The sequence below is a fragment of the Pimephales promelas genome, chromosome 1 (genome assembly GCF_988280905.1).
Source record: "Pimephales promelas chromosome 1, fPimPro1.hap1.1, whole genome shotgun sequence".
Lineage (NCBI taxonomy): Eukaryota > Metazoa > Chordata > Actinopteri > Cypriniformes > Leuciscidae > Pimephales > Pimephales promelas.
In genome coordinates, this window is record NC_142769.1 from 23,843,874 (window position 1) to 23,867,079 (window position 23,206).

Genomic DNA, 23,206 nt, shown 5'->3' on the forward strand with positions numbered 1-23,206 from the left:
TGAGTGATTTGGCGGTACCGCATCTTCTCAAATGGCTTCACATCAGCACATCGGGTTACAAGACTTCAGCTCGCGATCCAGGACAGTTGATGAAAGTGTCACTTGGCCATTTGGGCCAGTCTTGCATCATCAAGTTTTATCATCAACACATTGTTTTATGTCTTGCCAATTTAAACATTGAAGGAATTTTAAACAATAGGGTACAACGGGCCTTTTCAGTACTCCCATAGTGTATGTTTGCAGAATGTTATGATTATATGATGCAGAATGTTATACATGTTTTTTTTATTGAAAATAAACCATAAAAGTGCTTTTTTTGAAAATAAATCATAAAAGTGGTTAAAAATCTTACAAATGCATAAGGTGACAAGGTGGGCCTGTTACCTCACACATGGCACAAAGTTATTATTATTATTTTTTGGTTTATTTTTATTAAATAATGAATTTTTGTTCAATAATTATGCTGTCATTAAATTTTCATTTTAAAAATATTTTAAAAAGTAAAGATTCTGAACACATTGAAGGAGATACTATAACAATTAATATAGTGTAGTAACGAAAAATATATTTTATTATATAATTAATATGCTATTTTTAAATATGATGGTTTCATTATAAATACCGTATGGTGATTATCAAGATGGACACCCAACTTAATATCTGATTAAATAAATGAAAAAGTCAGCCAGCTATTTCCTATCATTTTGATTATTGTGTCAGCAGGGGCGCCTTTTACCCCAAATACCATACTTTTACATATTCTTCCGATATTGGAAAACTGTTGCTTTAATTACCTTGAACAAAACTGAAAAATATTAACAAGACTGTTGTCTCAAAATATAGCGAACCATTGTATTGATTATCATTTGCTACATACATCTACAAAAATTTTACAAAGATCAACTTATGCAGAATCAACTTTGCGTTGCTTTCAGTGATAACGTCAAGGATCAGCCAGATATCCATGTGCATCATCTAAAGGTTGGTAAAGTTGTTAAGAAAAGTGCCAACTTTAATCTCTGTGCCATCCAGTGGTTTGAAGGTGAATAAAGTCAGATGCGCCTTTAACAATGTTATACCCTACTCATGCTCTCTCTAAGAGACTGTGTTATGTGCCCACACATAAAGCCACCTCTCAAAAAAGCTTGTAAGTGTCAAATTGTCGAATCTTCGCTAGTTTGAATATTATCGTAAACTCAATTGGATATGCCTTAAGTGAATGTAAACGGTTGAGAAAGTAAACGCATGTGTAACAGTATAGATCTGGGCAGTTCTTAAAGTGACAGCAGCCTAATAAACCTGATGCTGTCTGTGTCATCACTGTCAATCAAAGAGCAGCAGACAAAGAGAAAATCACTCCCTGCTCTTGGATAAATAATCTTTGTAGCTTTAGCAAGGAACAATCTATTTAGTTTATACAGTTATGACTATGCAGATTTATTTTATATTTTATTGATCCATTTTTGTGGTAGGCTATGTCTCACCTGAATACTGCTGTTAAACCTAACTAAAAAAAAAAAAAAAAAAAAAAAAAAAAGTTCTGTGCTGTTTAATTCCTATTGTATTTGTGTCACTGCTTGTAGCACGAAATGAAATTCAGACCCAGAATGAGCAAGAAGAAAGTTTAGGAACTTAATTCAGAGGAAGGCGTTGATGTTTATCTTTGCATATCGCTGATGACCCTTTGGCTCTGGCAGGGCATTCCTTCATCCATCTATCAGAGCTCCAGAGAGGCCTGCATCCCCCTCTTTCTCCCTCTAGGCCTATATGTATGTCCATACATCTCTCACACTGGGATTGCTTCTGACTGGGAGGTCATGCTGGGAACCTCCTCTTACTTCATTCTCTCACTGTAAATATGGTAGCATTTAGGGAGAGCAAAACAGATCTGTTTTTTTACTAAAGGTTATCTCTGATGGGTTGAGGGTGCATACGCTTCATGTCAAAATCAGAGTATATGATTTACAAAACAAGTTGCTATAAGTTCAGAGCAGAATGTGAACAGGTTTCCTCTTGTTCTGGGCAGTATAAATTATATAATGTAAAGTTAGAAATGTGTTAACATGTAAATGAGATCTGTAGTGCAGTTTAATAAACAAATCTGACCAGAAGCAGAAAACTACAAGTTGTATTATTAACATAGCTGTCAATGCTGTTTGGGGAACAATGTTTATGCCAATTTCACCAGAGATGTTGAGGCAGAGGGTCTAAAATTTCATTTTGACAGCTAGTGTTGAAATGGGCACTGCAGTCCAATTCAAAATATTGAAGTGAGTTGTTTTCCCTCCCTCGTCCCTCGACTTGACACGCATGTGGGTTGCCGTGTGTGTGTGTGTGTGTGTGTGTGTGTGTGTATGAAGAGTTCAGATGCAAAAGCCTCTAAATGCCATTTGAAATTTTCTTCTTTAATGATGGTTTTTATCAAACTTGTATATTTAAGTTCAGTAATTTCACTTAAATAACAATTAATAGGTAAATATCATTACCATTTAAGTGAAATCACTGAAATTAAATACACATGCTTGATACAAATTATCATTCTAGAAGAAAATTTCAAATGGCACTTAGAGGCTTTTGCATCTGAACTCTTCATATATATATATATATGACCATAAAAACCATGCTGTGTTGTAGACCCTTCCAGTATTGTCGAGTTTAATGGTTATAATTGAAGCGATTTTGTTTTGATCATTCTATTGAATGTGTCATAGGTGTGGAATTGTGAATAATATATATTGGCTGTTTTATAGGGGCTTCAAATGTGGCTCATGCATTCTTATTTATTATGTAATGCTGTTGTTATGCTTAAATTGACGGAAGACAAATATGATGAGTGTACAGTATAACACAGGGTTTATTTAACATACAGGCAACATGAGAGACAGCATGTAAACATGTAACACGAACAACACTGGACACTTAAGTGAGCACAACGATTAACTTAAATGATGATGATACAATTACTGTACAAATAGCTGTGATGATTGGTGTTAGTGTCCATGGTGAATGATGAGTGGTGGGAAACTAGAATAAGAAACACATGAATGTAAATAAACCTGAAAGTCCAAGAACTTATAACAAACTGAATGTGACTGTGACAGCTTCTTAAAAGTCAAGTGTTTAAGGTTAAGTCATCCACCCATGTTTTCTTATTTGTGTCACTACACTATTGTGAAATAGACAATGTTTTCATGCTACATTTACATTTATTCATTTGTATGATGCTTTTATTCAAAGACACTTAAAAATGAGGAATATTACAAGCATTCACCATAAAAGCCAACAATTTTTTTTTTTTTTTTATGAAACGCTTTTCAATTATACAATTATAATTACACACTCATTCAATTATATTGTAATTCGGTTTGAGTTTTAATTCAAGTAAAAATAAATTGCCATCTCTGAATCAACCTTAAGACATTGAGTTAGGAGACCAACCTTTAAACCAAATGTAAGGGTTATTTAAGGGATAAAAGGCTCCTTAATGTAATAAAATATATTTGACACAGTGGAAGTTTTTTTTTTTTTTTTTTTTTTTTTTTGTGGCTGTGGATATTATTTAATATCAAATATTGTGAGGTTGAATTTATAACAGAAATAAATATCTTGATGTATGCTGTCAGTGTGATATACTTTGAGATTGCAGCCATAGTTCCCTCTTGACAAGCAAAACTGTCATATGTTTGTCTCTTTTTACCATTTCAGAGGCAATAATCATCTAATGTCTATGTATCTTTGTAGGTAATGACCTTATTATGTTTAAATGCATGCTCTGGATGTGGTTGGGTCAAAAACATGTTTTGTTATTTGCAGTGTGTTCTGTCTACAAAAAAAATAGTTACCTTATAGTCTGTTGTGAGCTTGGATTATCTGAGAGAAACTCCTGATACACTGGAGAGTTATTTACTTTCTCTTTCTACACTGTCTCTCTCTCTCTCTCTCTCTCTCTCTCTCTCTCTCTCTCTCTCTCTCTCTCTCTCTCTCTCTCTCTCTCTCTCACACACACACACACACACACACACACACACACACACCTACACACACACGCACACCAACATACAGTACTCACTCACTCACTCACTCACTCACTCTCTCTTTATATATATATATATATACTGTATATATATATATATATATTGATCTTAATATGGCTCTCACTTGCCCACCTCCTCTATCTATTAATCTATTATTAATTATAATTTTATATTGATCCAAACCTGGAGCTTAAGTTAATCTTTTTCTAAGCCTTCCCTACCAACTCCCACTTCTGTTGCTCGGCCTTTCTCCCTCTTGCTCTTGCTCTTCTCTGTCTTCCCAGCAAAGTGTAAGGCAGCAGGTGTGCTGTCACAGGCAATGAAAGAGCCAATCACCTGGGGAATCAAAGAGCCTGTGACTCTGTCACTCCACATCTTCTAACAGACAGCCCACTATTTATACCTCTTCCAGGGAAAAAAAAAAGTGAGAACAAAGAGGAATTTTTTTGAGAAAGAGGGGAAAAAAAACACGAAATAAATGGAAATGGGGAGATGCATTTGAAGGGCCGATTTAACAAGTCTGAAAAGTAACACAAAGGAGAGAAGACACCGGCGGGTTGTTTCTGCTTTATGGCTGACACGTGTTTCTTTCTTTTTGTCCTTTAGCATTTTCGTTCATGCATTTCCATGATGATACCGCGTCGTCCATAAATGTGTGCTGAGACTGTTTTCAGTTCTGTCGCTTTGCAAGGCGATGATTGTGATAAGGAAGGAATGTTTAATGAGGCGACACAGCAGCTAAACGTAGCAAGCGCCGCCATGAGGAAAACACTCCACTCATTAGTATCTGCCATTCTCTCCAACTTGCATGTAAATGTTTCTCTGCATCTGTGATGTTTTGTATCTCACAATTTTTTTTTGGTGGAAAATAAACATCAAAACTTGAACCTAAGTTTCTGAAACTATACACTGAGGCCATGCTGTGTAGAAACCCATATCATGACACAGTTATTCAGGGCCAATGGGATATTTTGTCCTGTGTCACAAACTGAAAATACCAAACAAAACACCCAATTAAAATGAACCTTTACTAGCTACTTCAAAATAGCTTTTTTTTTTTTTTTTTTTTTTTTTTTTGATTTATAACATTTATGAATACACACATTTCTCAAAACAGTTGCTAATGGAAGATCTGATTTACAGGTTCAGACTGGTACACAGTGAGAGTGGATTTGACGGTGTTGGATGTCAATGACAATGCCCCAGAATGGACAATGGTCCCTTTCCCCTTCCTGAGTGTGGTCTCTGCTAGTGCCCCACCAAACTCACTAGTCTACAAGCTTCAAGCCAGAGATGGTGACGAGGGCGTCAATGGAGAGGTGGAATATTTCATGTCTGATGGTAAGTAGATTTTCATATCTGGCTCCTTAATAAATTAGTGTGTATAATTCACTTTTATTAACTACCTTTTATTCAGCAAGGATCCATATGAAGAGTTCAGATGCAAAAGCCTCTAAGTGCCATTTGAAATTTTCTTCTAAAATGACCATTTTTATCAAGCTTGTATATTTAAGTTCAGTAATTTCACTCAAATGGCAATGAAGATAACCTATTGATTGTCATTTAAGTAAAATTACTGAACTTAAATATACAAGCTTGATAAAAATGGTCATTTTAGAAGAAAATTTCTAATGGCATTTAGAGGTAATTGATCAAGTAACAGTAAAGACATTTGTAATTTTAAAGTGCTTGTTTCTATTTCAAATTAATGCTATAGACCCCTTTACGGTTGACGTCACAGAAAAAAATGCGGTGCGCAGTGCGCATGTCGGGGTCAGAAAAGTTCATTCCATCGTGCTGTAACCATAGTTTAAACCAGCTACCGGATGCCTACTTGTTGCGTCGATAAATACTAACTTGCGATAAATACTAACGATAAATACTATGCCTACTATGATTTTTGTTTTATTTATTTTTACATCGGCTATGTACACTGTGCATGCTTGTTCTAACCGTGTGTTGTGTCTTAATGAGTTTTTTTATGTTTTTTTTTTTTTTTTTACATCACGCACTGACGCGATTTCCACACATCTCAGCGATAATTGGTGAAATGACAGACACAAGTTTAGTTTAGCAATAATGACCCTGAAGGAAAGGTGACGGATGCTGGGTAAGTGATTAGTAGCCTAGTCATGACAGTTTTCTAGGGAAATATAACCATCAAGTCAATCAGTCTACAGTGCATCCGTCTCCAATATGATAAATAATTAACGTTACCCTGCCATGCTGGTGCAATTTGCAGTATGGATGTAACGTTAGCCTTCCCGCTTGTTGATCACGACCCAGGCTTTGTATATAGAGGTCTTTTTTCCCCTGGCGCTGGCTCGGTAAAACCTCCGCTTTTAACACACAAAAGTCATCGCTTATATCGCTATATAAAACCGTCTGAACATGCCCACAAACTATGTAATTATACGCGTCTAGCGATTTGTAGGGTAATACCCGTGCGATCGGAGCACAATCTCAAGCGCGTGTCATGTTTCTATGGCAACCAAAGCAGAGCTTCCGCCAAACCGCGCTTTACATTTTCTCCAATGTTTATAATAATATAGATGAACCGTCTTGTCTAATCTTAAAGTTTTGGTGGTCAGATTCAGACTCAATGAAGAGCAGAGAGCACAGATATGATCCAGCTGAACAAGCAACAAACAATCGTTATTCAAAAGGGCAAACAGTTAAAGTCCCCGTGAAATCAAAATTGAACCTATTTACTTTGTTAGCGCATATTACTAGTCTTGTGGTAAACAATTAATCCGTGCAAGTGAATATATATTAAAAAAAATGTTTTACCTTAGTAATCTTTAATCAAAATCTGAAAAGTTACTTCCGGTCTGGAACGGTTTCTTTTTCTGATGACGTAGGCTTCACAAATTGGGTGGGGAAACGCTTAACCACTCCCCTCAAACCGTTAGTTTGCTATGAGCGAGAGATGGAGAGGAGGAGCGCTAGAGTAAAACCCTGCCCTCTGTTCAATATTCAGTTTCACTTGGAAATACGTCACTGCACTGGAGAAAAATCGTTTGCAACTTCCGGTTCACGGGGACTTTAAAGTTATTATGCAAGTTTACTCGAGTCAGAATGTACGTGCAAGGTTGCATTTGTCATCCATCACCGTGACATCAAGTGGACTTTTAAAGCTGAAATAATGAGTGGATTAAGCTTGGAATAACGAGAGAAATAACATGGATAGAACTTTCTTGTCGGTGGATTAATGCATCAGTCAGTCAGTAACGAGACGACGCCTACTAAAATTAGGTAAGACAAAAAGTTTTATTTTTCGCAACTCGTGTGAAATAATATGTGACAATCGGGTCCAGTCGGGTTTGTGTCTTCCTGCCGGGTTCGGGTCCAGTTTTCAAATAATAGACGGGTCCAGGTCGGGTCAGGGCAGTACGTTCATGTCATTTCTCGGGTCTGCACGGGTCCGGGTCCGGGTCCAACTTTTGAAATGAACGTCGCTCTTCAGCAAGCGCTCTGTGTTTAAACTGTCCCTGTCTATTTGGTGTTGTTTGTCTTTTTGAAAGAGAATTATATCATGGCGAGTGAACAATTCAGTATATGTGTGCACCCCTGCCCTAGATACATCACGGGTGGGGACACACATCAGCTTTTTGTGAATTGTTTGGGAGTGCAGCACGCACAAGCACGCACAACCTCTTGAGGGGGCTGCTTGTGAACACTGTGAAGCACTGCCAATGAGAGTGCTGCGCTCCCACTTGGCTATCTTCAATGATGATGGCCAAGCTCGCGATCCCCACGGTTCAGGTCTTGCGTCCGTTGAGGTGGCGCAGAGGATTAGATCGTGGGGATCACAAAAGGATCTCGCAGATGAGAATGAGACTTCCGAGGCACTTTCTCGTTCTTCATCTGCAGATTCAATAACGCTCGCTCATGGTGCAGAAACCCGCCCTGCGGCTTCTTTTGTCCGTGACGAGTGCCCGGTGTTGGAATTATCCGCTTCTGAGGAAGTGGATTTTCTCAGCATCGGGAGTGAGGAACATGAGTTTAACTCGCCAGCTCATGTCCCACATACGAGGAGTTGGTAGAGGTTGTGATGCGTGCTGTGGCCAGACTCAACATCAGCTGGCCACGAGATAAGCAGGAAGATTCTCGTCAAAGTAAATTAGATGAGAGATTCCTGCAGCACAAATCACAACCTCAGCGCCGGGGTTTGCCATTTTTCCCAGATCTCCATAAAGAGATCACGAGATCCTGGGAAAAAACCCCACTCCTCTCGCATCTCACACGGTACATCATGCGATTATAGCAATGTTGTGGGTGTGAGGCAAGATGCCACAGATTGAGGAAGCATTAGCGAGCTATCTTTCTCCTGAAGCGGCATCTTCATTAAAAACCCTGGCGTTGCCCAGCAAACCGTGTAGAGAAACATCAGCATTGGTTTGCAGGGCATATATGCCGACTGGTCGGGCTGGTGCGTCTCTGCATTCATTGGCTATTTTGCAGGCGTACCAGGCCGATCTGAGATTTAAATGAAGGCGAGGGTCCATCACCAGCAGATATTGTGGAACTGAGCACTGTAAAGCAATTTCAAAGAATACTGGGCCTCATGGCAGCGCCGTCAAACATAATACCTTTGGGTCTTTTCCACATAAGGCCCCTTCTGTGGTGGTTGAAAGCCAAGGGGTTTTCCCCGAGGAGAAATCCGTTCTGTATGATCAGGGTTACGCGCAGATGCCTTCGTTCCCTAGTAATTTGGAAGAAAACTTGGTTTCTGTCCCAAGGACCAGTGTTAGCAGCGTCATGTTGCCGGAAAACCGTTTCAACAGACGCCTCCCTTACTGGTTGCGGCGCGGTCATGGACGGCCGCTTTGCCAGGGGTCTATGGCAGGACCATCATCGCTCTTGGCATATAAATTGCCTAGAGATGTTGGCTTGTGTTCAGGGCTTTGAGGAGCTTCCTTCCAGACATCAAGGGTTACCGTGTCTTGATATGTTCGGACAATACATCAGTGGCAGCCTATCTGAACCGACAAGGGGGGCTCAGAACGCACCCTCTATCCAAACTGGCGCATCATATAATTTTATGGTCCCAAGGGAAAATATTATCCATCAGAGCAATATATACCCCAGGGGTTCCGAATCAGGGAGCAGACATCCTCTCGAGGCAGGGGCTGAGGCCCGGGGAATGGAGACTTCATCCGGATGTAGTGAAGTTATTATGAGAGAGGTTTGGACCAATGGAAGTGGATTTATTCGCGTCTTGAGAGATGTCCCATTGTCCACTTTGGTTTTTCCTCTCACTTCCAGCCCCACTGGGGTTGGATGCCATGGTACAGGCTTGGCCGAGGCTTCACCTGTACACTTTTCCCCCGATAGCTCCTCTTCCAGGAGTCCTGGAGAGGGTCCGTCAAGAGGGCATGAGTCTTCTTCTGATAGCCCCGTTCTGGCCGGCCCGAGTATGGTTCTCAGACTTAGTGTCACTCCTGATAGATTAGAGGAGTTCCGGCCATTTTACACCCTAAACCTGGCTATGTGCCGAAGGTGCCATCTAATGTGGCTCAGTCTGCGGTTCTTCAAGCATTTCATCCTCCACCTCATGTATCGGCAGAAGAGGAAAGACTCCATTTGCTTTTTCCTGTCAGAGCTTTAAGAGTTTACCTTGAGAGGTCCTCTTCCTGGAGGAGGTCGGACCAACTTCTAGTGTGTTTTGGGTCACCTAGAAGGGTGACCCAAAACACACCTAGACCTGCTTCTAAGCAGACTATCAGTAATTGGATAGTTCAGGCTATTACTCTAGCCTACAGGGTGTGTGATCTACCTTCACCTTTGGCTATTAGGGCTCACTCTACTCGAGGTATGGCATCCTCTATGGCCCTTCATGAAGGAGTTCCCATTCATGAGATTTGTGAGGCAGCCGGATGGGCTTCTCCAAACAATTTCATCAGATTTTTTTAGTCTACACCTCACTAGTACGCCTGGCACACATGTGCTTTCGTCCTAGTTGAGTGCCTATGTCAGTTTCACTCCGGGACAGGTCAATTTGTTGCGTGGGCTAGTGGGCATTCGTTCCCCAAAGTGTCAATTCTCGACGCAGTGTAGAGTTCCCTCGAAAGGGAACGTCTCGGGTTATGACTATAACCCTTGTTCCCTGAGAACGGAACGAGACACTGCGTCGTTCTGCCACCTTAGAGCTTAGAGTCTTGCTTCATCGCGAGACTGGTATTTGTTGCGCCAGCGCCGCTTTTATGCTTCCGGTAATGTCGTCACATGTTACGTCATGAAGCAACACCAATCAGAATTGGACTAGTTTCATTCTTACGTCAGAGACGCACGCTAAGGGAGCATCCCCAAAGTGTCGATTCTCGATGCAGTGTCTTGTTCCCAAACACATCAAACACACCTGATTCGACTCATCAGTTCATTATCACATGGGTTAATGAGCTGATGAGTTGAATCAGGTGTGTTTGATTAGGGAGACAACGAAAACGTGCAGTGTTGGTGGTCCTCCAGGACAGGTTTGGAAACCACTGCATTGCGTAACAATGAACAACATTCATCATTTTATTTTACGTATTAATCAAGGTTTGTTCATTTATAAACATACTATTATTCAATCATATTTGCTCATAATACATTGAAAGTAATTTATACAAGTTATTATGCTGAAAATATAGTAGTTTATGTAGAAATAAACATTACCCTAGATCAGGGCTCCAGACTGAGACAAAATGCGACCATTTTTTAAGAAAGTGCGAGTGACAATTTGACATGGTCACATTTGTGCACATTTGTGCGAGTGCATGGTCACACACTCAATCGGTGTCTGCCTACCTGCACTTGCATTACGACAGTTTCTCGGCCAAGCGTGAGCAGCGCATATTGTTTTGTGGCGTACATTAACCAATGAGTGTGGTCATACTGGGAGCAGAAGCAGCATGTGAGCGTCAAGCGGGAGCGTCAGGTGAGCAACAGCGAAGCGGGGGTTTTGGCGCTACAATGCTCAAGCTCAATTAAAGTGAAAGCATACTATTGATGGACAAAACAAATATGATTTCCCGCAAAAAGTGCTCAAAATGCACAGCATAAGCATGTCTCAACAAGAACTGAAGTATGTCAGAAAAGAAAATGAAGAATCCAAAATGTTTATAGAAGATTTACCCATTTAAACTTATTTTTAAATATTCAGTTTGGGTGAAAGTGTGGTGTATTATAGCCAAAAAATATGATATATAATCTTCTTTATGTTTATTTGTACAGGTAGCCTATATAGACTCTAGCACTACCCAAATCAAACCCGAGTTTGCAGGGTTTTTTATCTGTAGTTTGTTGTTTTGTCAACATGTTTTGAAAACATGATTAGAGCTGTTTTCTTGGTTGTGTTTCGTGTTTACCATTTACACGTGAATGTTGTACACATCCCATGTTAAAACAATTGTTCAAGACTATTAAGTTTATAAATGAGCAACACATTTATAGGCTAGTTGTCTTTGTAAAGAAATTATCACTTACAGTATATGGAGCTTTGGAGCCACTGTACAAACGCTTCCAGTGTGATTCTCTTGTGTGTCTGCAGCTGCAGTGCGTGTGAAGCTCAAGCTTGCTGTGTGACTTAACTAATCTGTCACATATTATCGACTATGGCTATTTTTAATTAGTAGACGGTAACAGTACACTGTAAAAATAAAAGGTGCCTGGAGAAACCTTTTGGGGTTCTTCACTTTGCCTCACTGGCAGGACAGTCTATAGATCCTCTAGGCACCCTTTAAAAGGGCCGGTCCTCTGAGGAACCACACAGGCTTCCTGAGGAACTCTTATTTTAGGCACTGTGTGGAACCGTTTTGGGTGCCTCCAGGAACCTTTTTTTTTTTGTTGTTGTTCATGTTACTATGGTTCCCATTAATTTCTATAATAATAATCTAACTGAACCAAATACAAAATAACAATTGTTTATTACATTTTTTTGATCAATTTTAATACATACACTTCCATGGACTTAAAGGGCACCTATTATGCCCCTTTTTACAAGATGTAATATTGGTCTCTGGTGTCCCTAGAATGTATTTGTGAAGTTTCAGCTCAAAATACCCCACAGTTAATTTATTATAACCATTTGAAAATGTCATTTTGGGGCCTGCTTAAAAATGACCTGTTTCGGAGGTATATGGCTTTAAATGCAAATGAGCTGCATATCCCCGCCCTGCCTTTGGATGAGGGCGTAACTTGATACCTATGGCAGTCGGTAAGCAGAAGGGCTAAGAGAGTGAGAGACGCGCTGTTTTGAATGTCATTCAGCGTACGTTTGAATCGGGATATATAAATAGCACGAAGAGACTCCGGCAGAATAAACATAAATGAGAATGGACCAGTACGTCTCGGTATGGTTATTTGATACATTTATGTACTTTAGCGTTGTAATCGTGTTCCCTTTGAAATGATGGGCATGTGCAACACACACACACACAGACACACATAAACACTAATGCTGGCGCATTTTTTTTGAAATTACATACACATACTGTGATCAAGTTTGCTACGTACAAGCGAAATTACATTTATGCGAGGGACGGGGACCTGTGGCGTCATGTTTACTTGTCATAGGGGTGCTTCTGTGGCAAATGTGAGGAGATGGCTAACATACAGAACAACAACATATATGCAGTTTTTAATACAATATCTTTAAATATATATAAACGTGTGGTTACACACTATACAAACAAGGTTTAAATTATATAGCCTACACAGACATCCTACGACGACAACAACTTTAGACGCATTTGTTGTTGAATTGGCTGGCATTGACTGAAAAGACTATTTGCTCAAAAATCATAAAACACACTTACTGTTACTGGATGTGACGGTGGATCGCAAACAGTAGATGACGATCCACAGTTGAGGATTAACTTTTAAGCTACAACAACAGGATTAACCCACGAGTCCACGACAGAACACTTATGTTTCCAAGAGACATAACAGGTAATGGAGGATGATGTGTAAAGATCACCGAGGGCGGGGTCTAGGCCACAGCCACACTGTCAATCAACCCCCTGTCTCCCGTTCTACGTCACAAAGAGCTGAATCTCAGAACAGCTCGTTCTGACACAGTGCATATGATTTATTGAGATTGTAAAAAAACCACTGGGTGGATTTTATCATTCTAGGGTGGTTTTGCTCACACACTGCCAACACACATTTATGTTCAAACACCATGTAAAAGTGAATTTTCCATAATAGGTGCCCTTTAATGTCAATTAATAGAATACACAAAACAATTGTATAATACATAAACAACATGAATAATCAACCATGTATATACAATAGAAAATACACAAGAAAATACTCAACAAAACAGTATTCCTTATATCTCACAACAAGCAGAAAACATTTCCCATTATAACAGTGTTAAGGTGCAGTAAAATTAGCTGTTGTTCTGTGAATTTTCAATGGTGAATTCCAGTCATGTCCATAATAATCCACACAATCTGCAATTTTGTCTGTGGTCAAAAATTTAACTATGGCACCAAGATGGTCATTGGAATTTTATGGATTTGACCATCAGAAAGCTTCTTGAAAGTGACTGAGCTGTGCTTTATACATCGCTACACTATTGACAATGGACAATAGACCTCTTTTGCCTGTGTAATTTTAAGAAATTCACAAATGCGATCGAACTTTTACTGCAACATATGATCAATAATAAAATCTTTACAAGGGACATGTGAGGTACTAAACGAGTTAGAAAACTGAAGTCACATAATAGTTTATTTTATTTTATTTTTTTCGTTTGTTTGTCTAAAAAGACTAAACTTGTCTGAAATTATAATTCAGATTTCAAATGTCTTTTATTCAAATTCAAATGATTAAGGTATAAGAAAAAAATGCATAACATTAATGGCACCAAACCTGATATTATTTTACTTTATTATTATGGAAAAATAACATGAATGAGATTTGAGAGCATGATAACAGATTTTCAGAGAATAAATAGTAAAAAAAAAAAAAAAAAAAAACAAGTACACAGTCAAACAATACAATTTCACACAGAAAAGTTCATAGTAATAAAGTACTTGCATATGGTGCAGGGAACTTACTGTAATTCAGTGTTGCCTGGGTAAACAATAAGAACAAAGCTCATTATATTCTTTCAGAACATAATATTTATTGGCCAGTAAAAGGCTTGTGTTATTCATAACAAACACCAATGACAATAGCAGGCATCGGCTAAATTATTAATATCAGCAATTTGAAGACACAGTTGTACATAATATGTTGAATTGAATGACTAAAAAAAAAAAAAAAAAATCAAAGACAAGTCAATTATTTCCATTTGTTCATTAGTTCATTAGATTAGTTAGCATCACAGCTAAAACCTTCATACCACACACTGTGCAATAAACGAGTGGTAAACACTGTAAAGACAGAGTAATGTATTATACATTTAGTTCATTTATGTAAGTGTTTGAATATATAGTGAGTAGATTGTATATATATTTGGCGAGTTTACAAAACTTGTCACAAAGAGCAGAAGCTTTGATGAGAGGAGCCATCTCTTTCAAATTGTACTTTATATCTGTTTAAAAAAATAAAAAAATAAAAAAAGCCGGTAGACCGCCACACTAGTGCCTTTAGGGTTATTGTGTCAAAGCAGGGTTACAGTCAAAGCAGGTTTACAAAAATGTAACCCTAAAATTATTTAAAATACTTTTATTTTTTTTCTGAAAAGTAGCGGTTTTGGACATACAAGGTTTCCCGCCCGACAGCAACAATGTGCGTGTGCTCAACATATTGACATTAAGAACTCATTTTCAAGTCTGTGAGGTTGATAAGTGTTGTTTTACAACAGGAGGTGATGGGAGATTCGAGGTGGACAGGAAGAATGGTCACATTCGGACGACAGGCCTCCCCCTGCAGAGAGACAGAGAATACCTTCTAACAGTGGTGGCTGCCGACCGCCAGGGCAGCCGCAGTCCTCCCGCCGTAGTGTCCATCATCGCAGGTCCAAGAGCTCCTCAGTTTACCAATGTGTCTTATACAATATCCATACCAGAAAACACACCAGAAGGACAACCGTAAGTAAAGCCATAACACACACACACAAACGCACAACCAATCTCGTAAATGCAGCAAATCTTATTTCCATGTGTAATTCTAGCACGCCCTAAATGCATCTCCCACGCTGTGAGAACACTGCTTATCCATCAGGGTAACAAATAGAAACAGGATCATACTGCACTTACAGCCATCCCGCGCCCTCTGCTTCTCGCTGGAGCGTAGCTTGTGTGAGTCATCGTGTACTACATTATGCAAAATTCATGAAATAATGATCTTTGACTATGTCAGCTTACTGTGATATGCATTAAAGATGCATGAACATCAGAACTTTGTTCTGCTCGCATAGATAGCCCCCAAAAGGTTAACCAGGTAGTGCATTTGATAAAAGCATTCGATTTTTTTAGTTTTTTTTTTAATTAACTTTCTCTCACATATATGTGACAAATAGACCCTTAATTATTTTGTCTTTGTGCTGTCAGTTAATTGTGTAGCACTTTGATATTAGATGAGTCACTGTGAAATGACTTGCTTGATGCTGCTACAGGGAAGCATGATTAGCTCTGCCTAACAGAGATGTATTGAATCAGGCATTGCCTTGTAGAACATTATCCTAAATACAATACATGTGGAATAAGTGTCCTCTGGATCCATTTATGGCAGCTGCATGTCATTAAATATGCATTGCATGCTGCAGTGTATTATTTTCCTCATTCACACCTGTGATTCCATTATATTGTTGCTTTCATTAAACTTGGCTTGGGAATAGGAGCCAAATCTTACTGAATATACTGTAGTTGGCTTCATCCATAACTATGCAAAAAATATGGTTAACCAACTAATGTTTGGATAAGTGTATTGCTCATGCCACAAAAATGGGGTGACGTTAATCTTATTGCCAAACATTCTGATCTGCCAGACAGCTAAGGCAGACAAAGCTCTGCCAATGGGAATGGAGTTGTAATAACCACAATACCTGAAAGGGAATTCACATTTACCCTTGTGCGTCTGCCTGTCTACTGTTAAGCTTCTTTGGGATTACAAAAATGCATTTATGCCAATCTTGACTGCTTGACTACGTGATTATCATAATTTTGCCTTTATTTCTATTTGGTCTGAATGTATCAAGATGAAAAGCTCCCATAAATAAATTGTATAATTTAAAAGACAGTTTTTTTTTTTCTTTTTGAAATGCATGTTGAGGAGAGTCATTTCTTTCTTCAAGGTTTGAGTTAGATGTTACTCAAGTCCCCCTGTAATTAATAATTGTATGCCTTAAACTTCATCTTTTGATAACCAAAAATCAAGTGTATCAGTTCTGACAGGTAACGTTAGTTAACCTCGCATCAGTTGACTCTCAGCTGATCTACGTCTATCTATCGAATCTATACTGTAGGAATACTATGCCCATCACTGTATAAATAAGCTCCTTCAGTATTATCAGCTGCTATCGCGTTTCTCAGGAGCTAATTACCCTCCTCCATCCCCAGCTCCTCCTCTCGCCCAGTCAGGGTTTGGCATTCTGATTCCCTTTGAATCAGAATAAATTCTCGAATTATGTTCTAATTTAAAATCTTGAATTAATGATATCTGCAATCCATTCATGTTGGTTCTGTTCTGTTTACCCTAACGGGGGTTATTGCTACTGTACTCTCCCTGCTCTTATCCATGCTGGACTGCATGGATGCGCAGGGAGTTCTCATCCAGATGGAAACGATACCGCCAATCCAAACTGTATGCTAATTGTCAATCGTATTTGATGAAAGTGGTCCTGACAGAATTACATATTTAAACTGTTTTTCCAGTGGAAAAAACAAACAAACAAACATATATATATATATATATATATATATATATATATGAAGAGTTCAGATGCAAAAGCCTCTAAATACCATTTGAAATTTTCTTCTTTAATGATGATTTTTATCAAACTCGTATATTTAAGTTCAGTAATTTCACTTAAATAACAATTAATAGGTAATTATCATTGCCATTTAAGTGAAATCACTGAACTTAAATATATAAGCTTGATAAAAATTATCATTCTAGAAGAAAATTTCAAATGGCACTTAGAGGCTTTTGCATCTGAACTCTTCATATATATATATATATATATATATATATATATATATATATATATATATATATATATATATATATATATATATATATATATATATATATATATATATATATTCATGCCTTAAAATTGCTTGAATGTAACTCTACACCCTTGCTCCATTAACAATGTGCTGTTAATGTTATATAAACCATGGTCCCGTTTGCCATCTCAGAGTCAGACCACTGCCTTCTAAAAATATTCCTTAGAAACACTTTGAACAACTCTGAATGTCAGTGGAGAAAGGCTAATTGTTCATCATAACATTCTAATATACATCAAATGCCTAATTCACCAGCTATATTGCTAAAAGTACCCAAATTTTCATATCAACAGAAAAATATACCGCGATAACCTTGCATCTCGTGAGACTCCCCTGCTTCAGAGCGGTCATAGGTAATGACATACTAAAGCCCACCAGCACATTGACAGGATTGGTTACGAAGTAGTAAGTGGTGTAAGAAACACTGGCCTTATATACTGTATATATATATATATATATATATATATATATAAATAATAATAAAAAAATTTAACTTTAATATAAAATATGCCATATTATATAGGCTATTAGCTATTTTTAGGGATGAACCGATACCATGCACCGTGTGTACAGTTTTTGTGTCCAGACAAAGAAACACTGACAACAGAAAGTATAATTGGGATAAAAGAAAAGGCTCTCTATGAAGTAAATGTGTCTAATTAGTGAAATATTAAACAAAATATAGTAACGCCTACAGGGACGGACTGGCCATCTGTGTGATCTGGAGAATTAAAGAACGGCCGGTACACCAGGATGGCCGGCGGGCCGGGCCACCACTCGCCACACCCGCAGTCACAGACATCCCAAGTCTCCCAGAAGTCTCCCGCGTACCGATAGCGGCTCCCTGATAACCACAAATTAGTTAAAGTCTCCCGGAATCTAGAGCGAGGAAGAGCATGCATGCGTAGCGCGCACACGGTAGAGAGAGGGAGCGAGCTAGAGACCTTGTGTGTGTGTACTAGTTTGTGTGTGTGCTAGTGTGTACGTGTGTGCCTCTTGAAGCGCATGTAAGGACTCCTGAACCGAATGAATCAGATATTACTTTGCAAGTTACTTGCTAGGGATGATGTTAGAAAGTGATATTCAGCTTGCTACATTTTTAATGATTACAGTAGTTAAAACAGCTAAACTTCAGCATTTTAGCAGCTGTAAAATGCCACAAGCAGGAGCTAATATTTAGAAATATGTTGTGCTTTTACTTTTCAAAATGTTAGTTACGTTACAGTTAATGCTTACAAACTTTGAAGATTTTGAATACAGAAGTTACATTTGTAAAGGTGTAGCCTATTTTCATTTAGATGTGGTATATTATTTGTGCAGTTGCTAAGATTAATTACTGCATAAGATTATTGAGTAATACATTTATTTTAAGATGGCGTGAAATAGCTTGTATAATATCGTTTTAGCTATAATTTGGATGGTATAGTAGTGGTTACTATACAGTATATATTATATATTAATTTAAATAATTAAATTAATAGTAACCACAATTAAAGTCTTGTGACACTCATCCTAGTTGGCAGGCGTTATTGGAGTTTACACGCTCCGATTGCTTTAGGCCGGGCCTTGTCAAAGTCCAGGGACGTTTTTTAGTCCCTGTCTGTCCCTGAATGCCTATATAGTTGCGGTGCGTGAGCTGATAAGCGAAAAACGCACAGTGGATTGAGTGCACAGTGGCACAGTTGTGCGAGATTGTCGAGCTGCAAGAAAGCTTGCAGTCCGGTCGAATATGTAAATGGCAAATAAAGTAAAGGGGGATGCATTACTAACCTTAACTGATGGGAGAGAGCAACACATTCTCATCCTTTGGCGTCATAAGGATGTAATAGTTATATAGTTAAGTTATATAGTTATATAGTTATAGTTAAGGACTATAATAGGTGACGCCATATGACATTCCGTCGAAATACTACGCAAATGGCACCCTTTAGCGTCAATATAACACGCACTGTTATGGGTAGGTTAAGGTCTGGGGTAGGGTCTGCGTCTCATATTGATGCTAAAGGATGCCAGTCACCTCTATGACGCCTTGGGTTTTGTGTGTTATATTGATGCTAAAGGGTTCCATGTGCGTAGTATTTCGACGAAATAACATATGGCGTCACCTATGTGACGCCAAAGGATGAGAACGGGCTCGACAGAGGGTGGGAGGGACTTCTGTTGCATGCTCTTGATTGCTGATCGTTCAGTACAAATGCATTATTTGGATTAAAACTAAATCATATTTGTAACCAAAACACGAATTGTAATGTGATTTATGTATAACGAGTGGGTCCCTACATTTTTACAGGACACAGGGTTGCCAACTTTGGCTTTGGCTGGAGTGAGGCCGTAAAATTCCAGTGCACGCGCGTATAAATTTTTTGGTAACCCTAACTCTAATTTAAAAAAATAAATAAATAATGTCAGTCCTTGTTTACTTAGTATAACTCTTGATTTATGCAACAACAACAAAAGACATTTTTTTTTAATTTACAATTAATTTATTAATTGCACTATAAAAAAATAAAGATAGAGGTGATTAAATAACAAATAACAAACATGTAAAACAACAACATCTAAACAATATGAAATCTTAAAAACAAAAGGGACACATAATAGTTACTCCACCTCTCCAGAGAACAACAACACACAAGTTTCACAAATTAGGCCTGTTTTATATATTCCACAGTAGCAGTTTGGCCTGCTTCACTGCCTCTGCAAGAGGTTTGTATCTGAAGCAGGGTTCAGTATGTTCATTGCGTCTGTCACGTGACAAAGGAATGAAAGACTCAGAAGGTAAAGTAATTTTTTTATGTTCCCTGTAAATTAGTTTTGACTGCATTATAATGATTTCTTAATTCAGAATATTATAAAGACTGCGTAGGTGGATGTGTTCAGGGAATTTGGCTGTTAAAGTATAACATTTAAAGCCCTTTAAATGAATGAAATTACTTGAAAAAAGATTTGTTCATTTTAATAAACGAGATCAAACAAGCGATTCAGTAAAATGATCCGAACTTCCAATCACAGTGTGCCATCAAGTGACAGTCTTGCTTAGGCCAATAACTAAAAAAAGGTTCGCTCAGCATCCGCATTTGAGTGTGGCTGGGTCAACACAATCTGCACAACCTTTGATAATTTGGGGAATTTTAAAATGCCACTTGCCCGTTTTGCTGTAATTTGCCGTAAACGTAATTAGTACCAAGAGCGTATTTTTATTAAGCAATTAGCTAGCCCACACAATGCACGTCAGACAACGTTTGCAACTAGTCTGTGCTCTCGGCACACAGACTGATAAGGCAAAGCTACAGTATGTCACTAGTGAGAAGGCACAATATTTTATTATCTTCTTACCTTGATTGTCATCCAAACTGTCAAACATGCATCAGTGGGCTCTGACTCCGAACCTACGCTCTGAACTCTCTCTGAACTTTTCACACACAACTGATGTATCAGGTGCAAGGTTTTCAGTGAATCAATGATCAGAGAATACTGCCGTGAGAATGTTGTAGGCAGATGTTAGCTGTAGGCCTTAAACTCCTCTCCTGTCATTAATGCGCTGTGGTCTAGTCATCAACAGAAACTTAACGGATTGAGAGGGGAGAAAAATGGATTTGGGCATGACGTTTCTTGTATGTGTGTGAGAGTGTGAGATTTATGCTGAAAGCGTGAGTGTTAGCAAACCTGCAGGACATTTGCAAGTCAAAAAGTTTCAGATGCGAGTCGATGAGCGGATATTGATATTGATATCAGTAATGTAAAACCTTTGTTGTAATATCTTGAGGCAACACATTTTGAATTTGTAAAGATTGTGGGACTCTGCTTGTTGTCTGTTACTCACAAAAATAAGTCATTTAGATTTTGAAGACTTGGATTTCAGTGCACAAATAAAAATAAAAATATTTATTTTCTAAAACAATTTTTATAACTTATTTTGTGTCCTTCAGCAAGCAAATATATATATATATATATATTATGATTTATCATCATGGTTTCTTGTGTTCTAGCACAAGCACACCTGGTGCAAGTAATGAAGCCCTTGATTAGTTGCATCAGGTGTGCTTGAGACAGCACCTGTTTACTAGATTTGTCCTGTTGTGAGGGATTCTATTCAGGGGGTTGAGTAATTTTGAGACTGCAGAAGTTGCAATTTCAATTGAATTTAGGGAGATCACTTGTAATATTTGTTGTTTTGAGCTGTACATTGAAATGTATTAGTATATGTATAAATGAACATTATCGCACTAGATTAATCAATGCGTTTCATTAATTATAATTATCATTAAGAGTTATCAGCTATTATCACTTCTTACTGCTAACTACCTGTATGTTTTTAGATATTTATGAGTTTTTCCTTCATTGATAATGCTTAAAATGTCATAAAATTGCACTGATACACTTTAATTGCTCTGTTTTGTTTTCCTGGCCCCAGACGTCTGAGAATTTGTCATGATTTGACCTAGTGATTAAACAATGAGAAATAAAGTGATAATAGCAGTGATCAGTAAGGCAGATGCACCTTAGCATCAGCAGGAAACTGATTGTTCTGAGTGAGAGATATCTGGATATTGGAAATTAGGAGAAATTCCTTTCAGTTTCCGCTTTCTTTCTTCAGGTATCATTTATTTAATAACCAGCACAAAACTGTATTATTTGATGCTTTGTTTTACAATTTACAAAACTGTGAATTGTTTGTTCGGCATTTACACCCGATCAATGAGCCCGAGATGAATCTTTTCCCTAATGACCATTTATCTTTGGATGATTCCCTTAACAAACAATCCTCCATGTGCCTGCAGTCCTTTTCTCTGTGATTATAGCTTAAAGTTGTTGAAGATATACTGCTTTCACCTTGGAAGTTGGTTTGATTGTAACTTATATTCCACAGATGTCCAATTTAGCTCAAAAGTCTTTGGTGCACTTCTAACTTTACCTTGGTAACCCATTCTTCTTTCTTTTCCAGTTGTTTGCTCACTTATAGAACACCATAACCAGGATTATAGTAAATCAGGTTGTCTCTCTCTTTGTCTTTTTTTCCATTCAGCTTCCTAGTCACTCCAGCAGTGTCCTTCCAAAAACAGCCAGTAACTTACAGCCTGCTCATCAATCCCAGCAGTCTTTTCAGCATCCAGCCAGAGACTGGGGAGATCGGACTGACCCGTACTATAGACTATGAGAGCGACCAGCACCGCTACCTGCTGATGGTGAGGGCCAGTGAGAACCAGGACAGTCTCCGTAGTGCTGCTGAGGTGAGTGCTGGAGGTGCACAGTCAGACTGGAACAGGGTCCAGATTTAAGATTTTTACACACACTCTGCCCATTTTCTTAGAGCCCAAACAATCAACTTTCTTTAAATCCTAAAATGATTATGCTAGCGTGGTGTTTTGTAACTATGATGCTTAATCAATTTTATTAGAGGTGTATTAGATATATAGATGGTGCTCTCTATGATAACATTTTGTCACACAACAACACATTCTCATCCCAAGACATCATCTAACTGACGCTTTTGACCATATGTCAACATCCAACGTTTTAGGGTACCCTAAGGTTTAACGTCAGTTAGATGACTATCCTAGGGCGTCATCTAAATGACGCTTTACCTTTAGCGTCAGTTAGATGACGCGGTCAGGTTTAGGTCTGGGGTAGGGTTAGGATTAGATAGCGTCATCTAACTGACGTTAAAGGGTACCCTAAACCGTCAGATGTTGACGTATAGGTCAAAAGCGTCAGTTAAATGACGTCTTGGGATGAGAACGGGCTGCACACAACAAACCAGAGAATAAAGTACAACAAACTGGAGTCTGTCTGGGGGTGCAGAATAAACTTTTATTTTTTATTTTTTTATTTTTTTTATTATTCAAAGTAATTGCTCTGTTTTTAAATGTCATTTTTTATTCATATAAAATGTCATTTTTATATAGTGTTATAGATTGTCTGACTGCTGCTGATGTTAATCCAGTACTGTTTAGAGTGTGAGTTCACTACAAAATGATTCATTATCTCTTGGTTCACAAGACT

The 23,206-nt window shown here is 38.2% G+C and overlaps 1 protein-coding gene across 2 annotated transcripts in view; it reads left to right on the forward strand.

Moving 5' to 3' along the window:
• Nucleotides 1-23,206, forward strand: part of LOC120469136 (neural-cadherin) — a 283,986-nt gene that overhangs the window by 96,854 nt on the left and 163,926 nt on the right. For both annotated transcript variants that reach the window (XM_089129359.1, XM_039657904.2), the window contains exons 2-4: nt 5,178-5,375; nt 14,836-15,061; nt 22,230-22,434. In XM_089129359.1, coding sequence (XP_088985485.1) covers nt 5,178-5,375; nt 14,836-15,061; nt 22,230-22,434 — 629 coding nt within the window. The remainder of the gene's footprint in view (nt 1-5,177; nt 5,376-14,835; nt 15,062-22,229; nt 22,435-23,206) is intronic.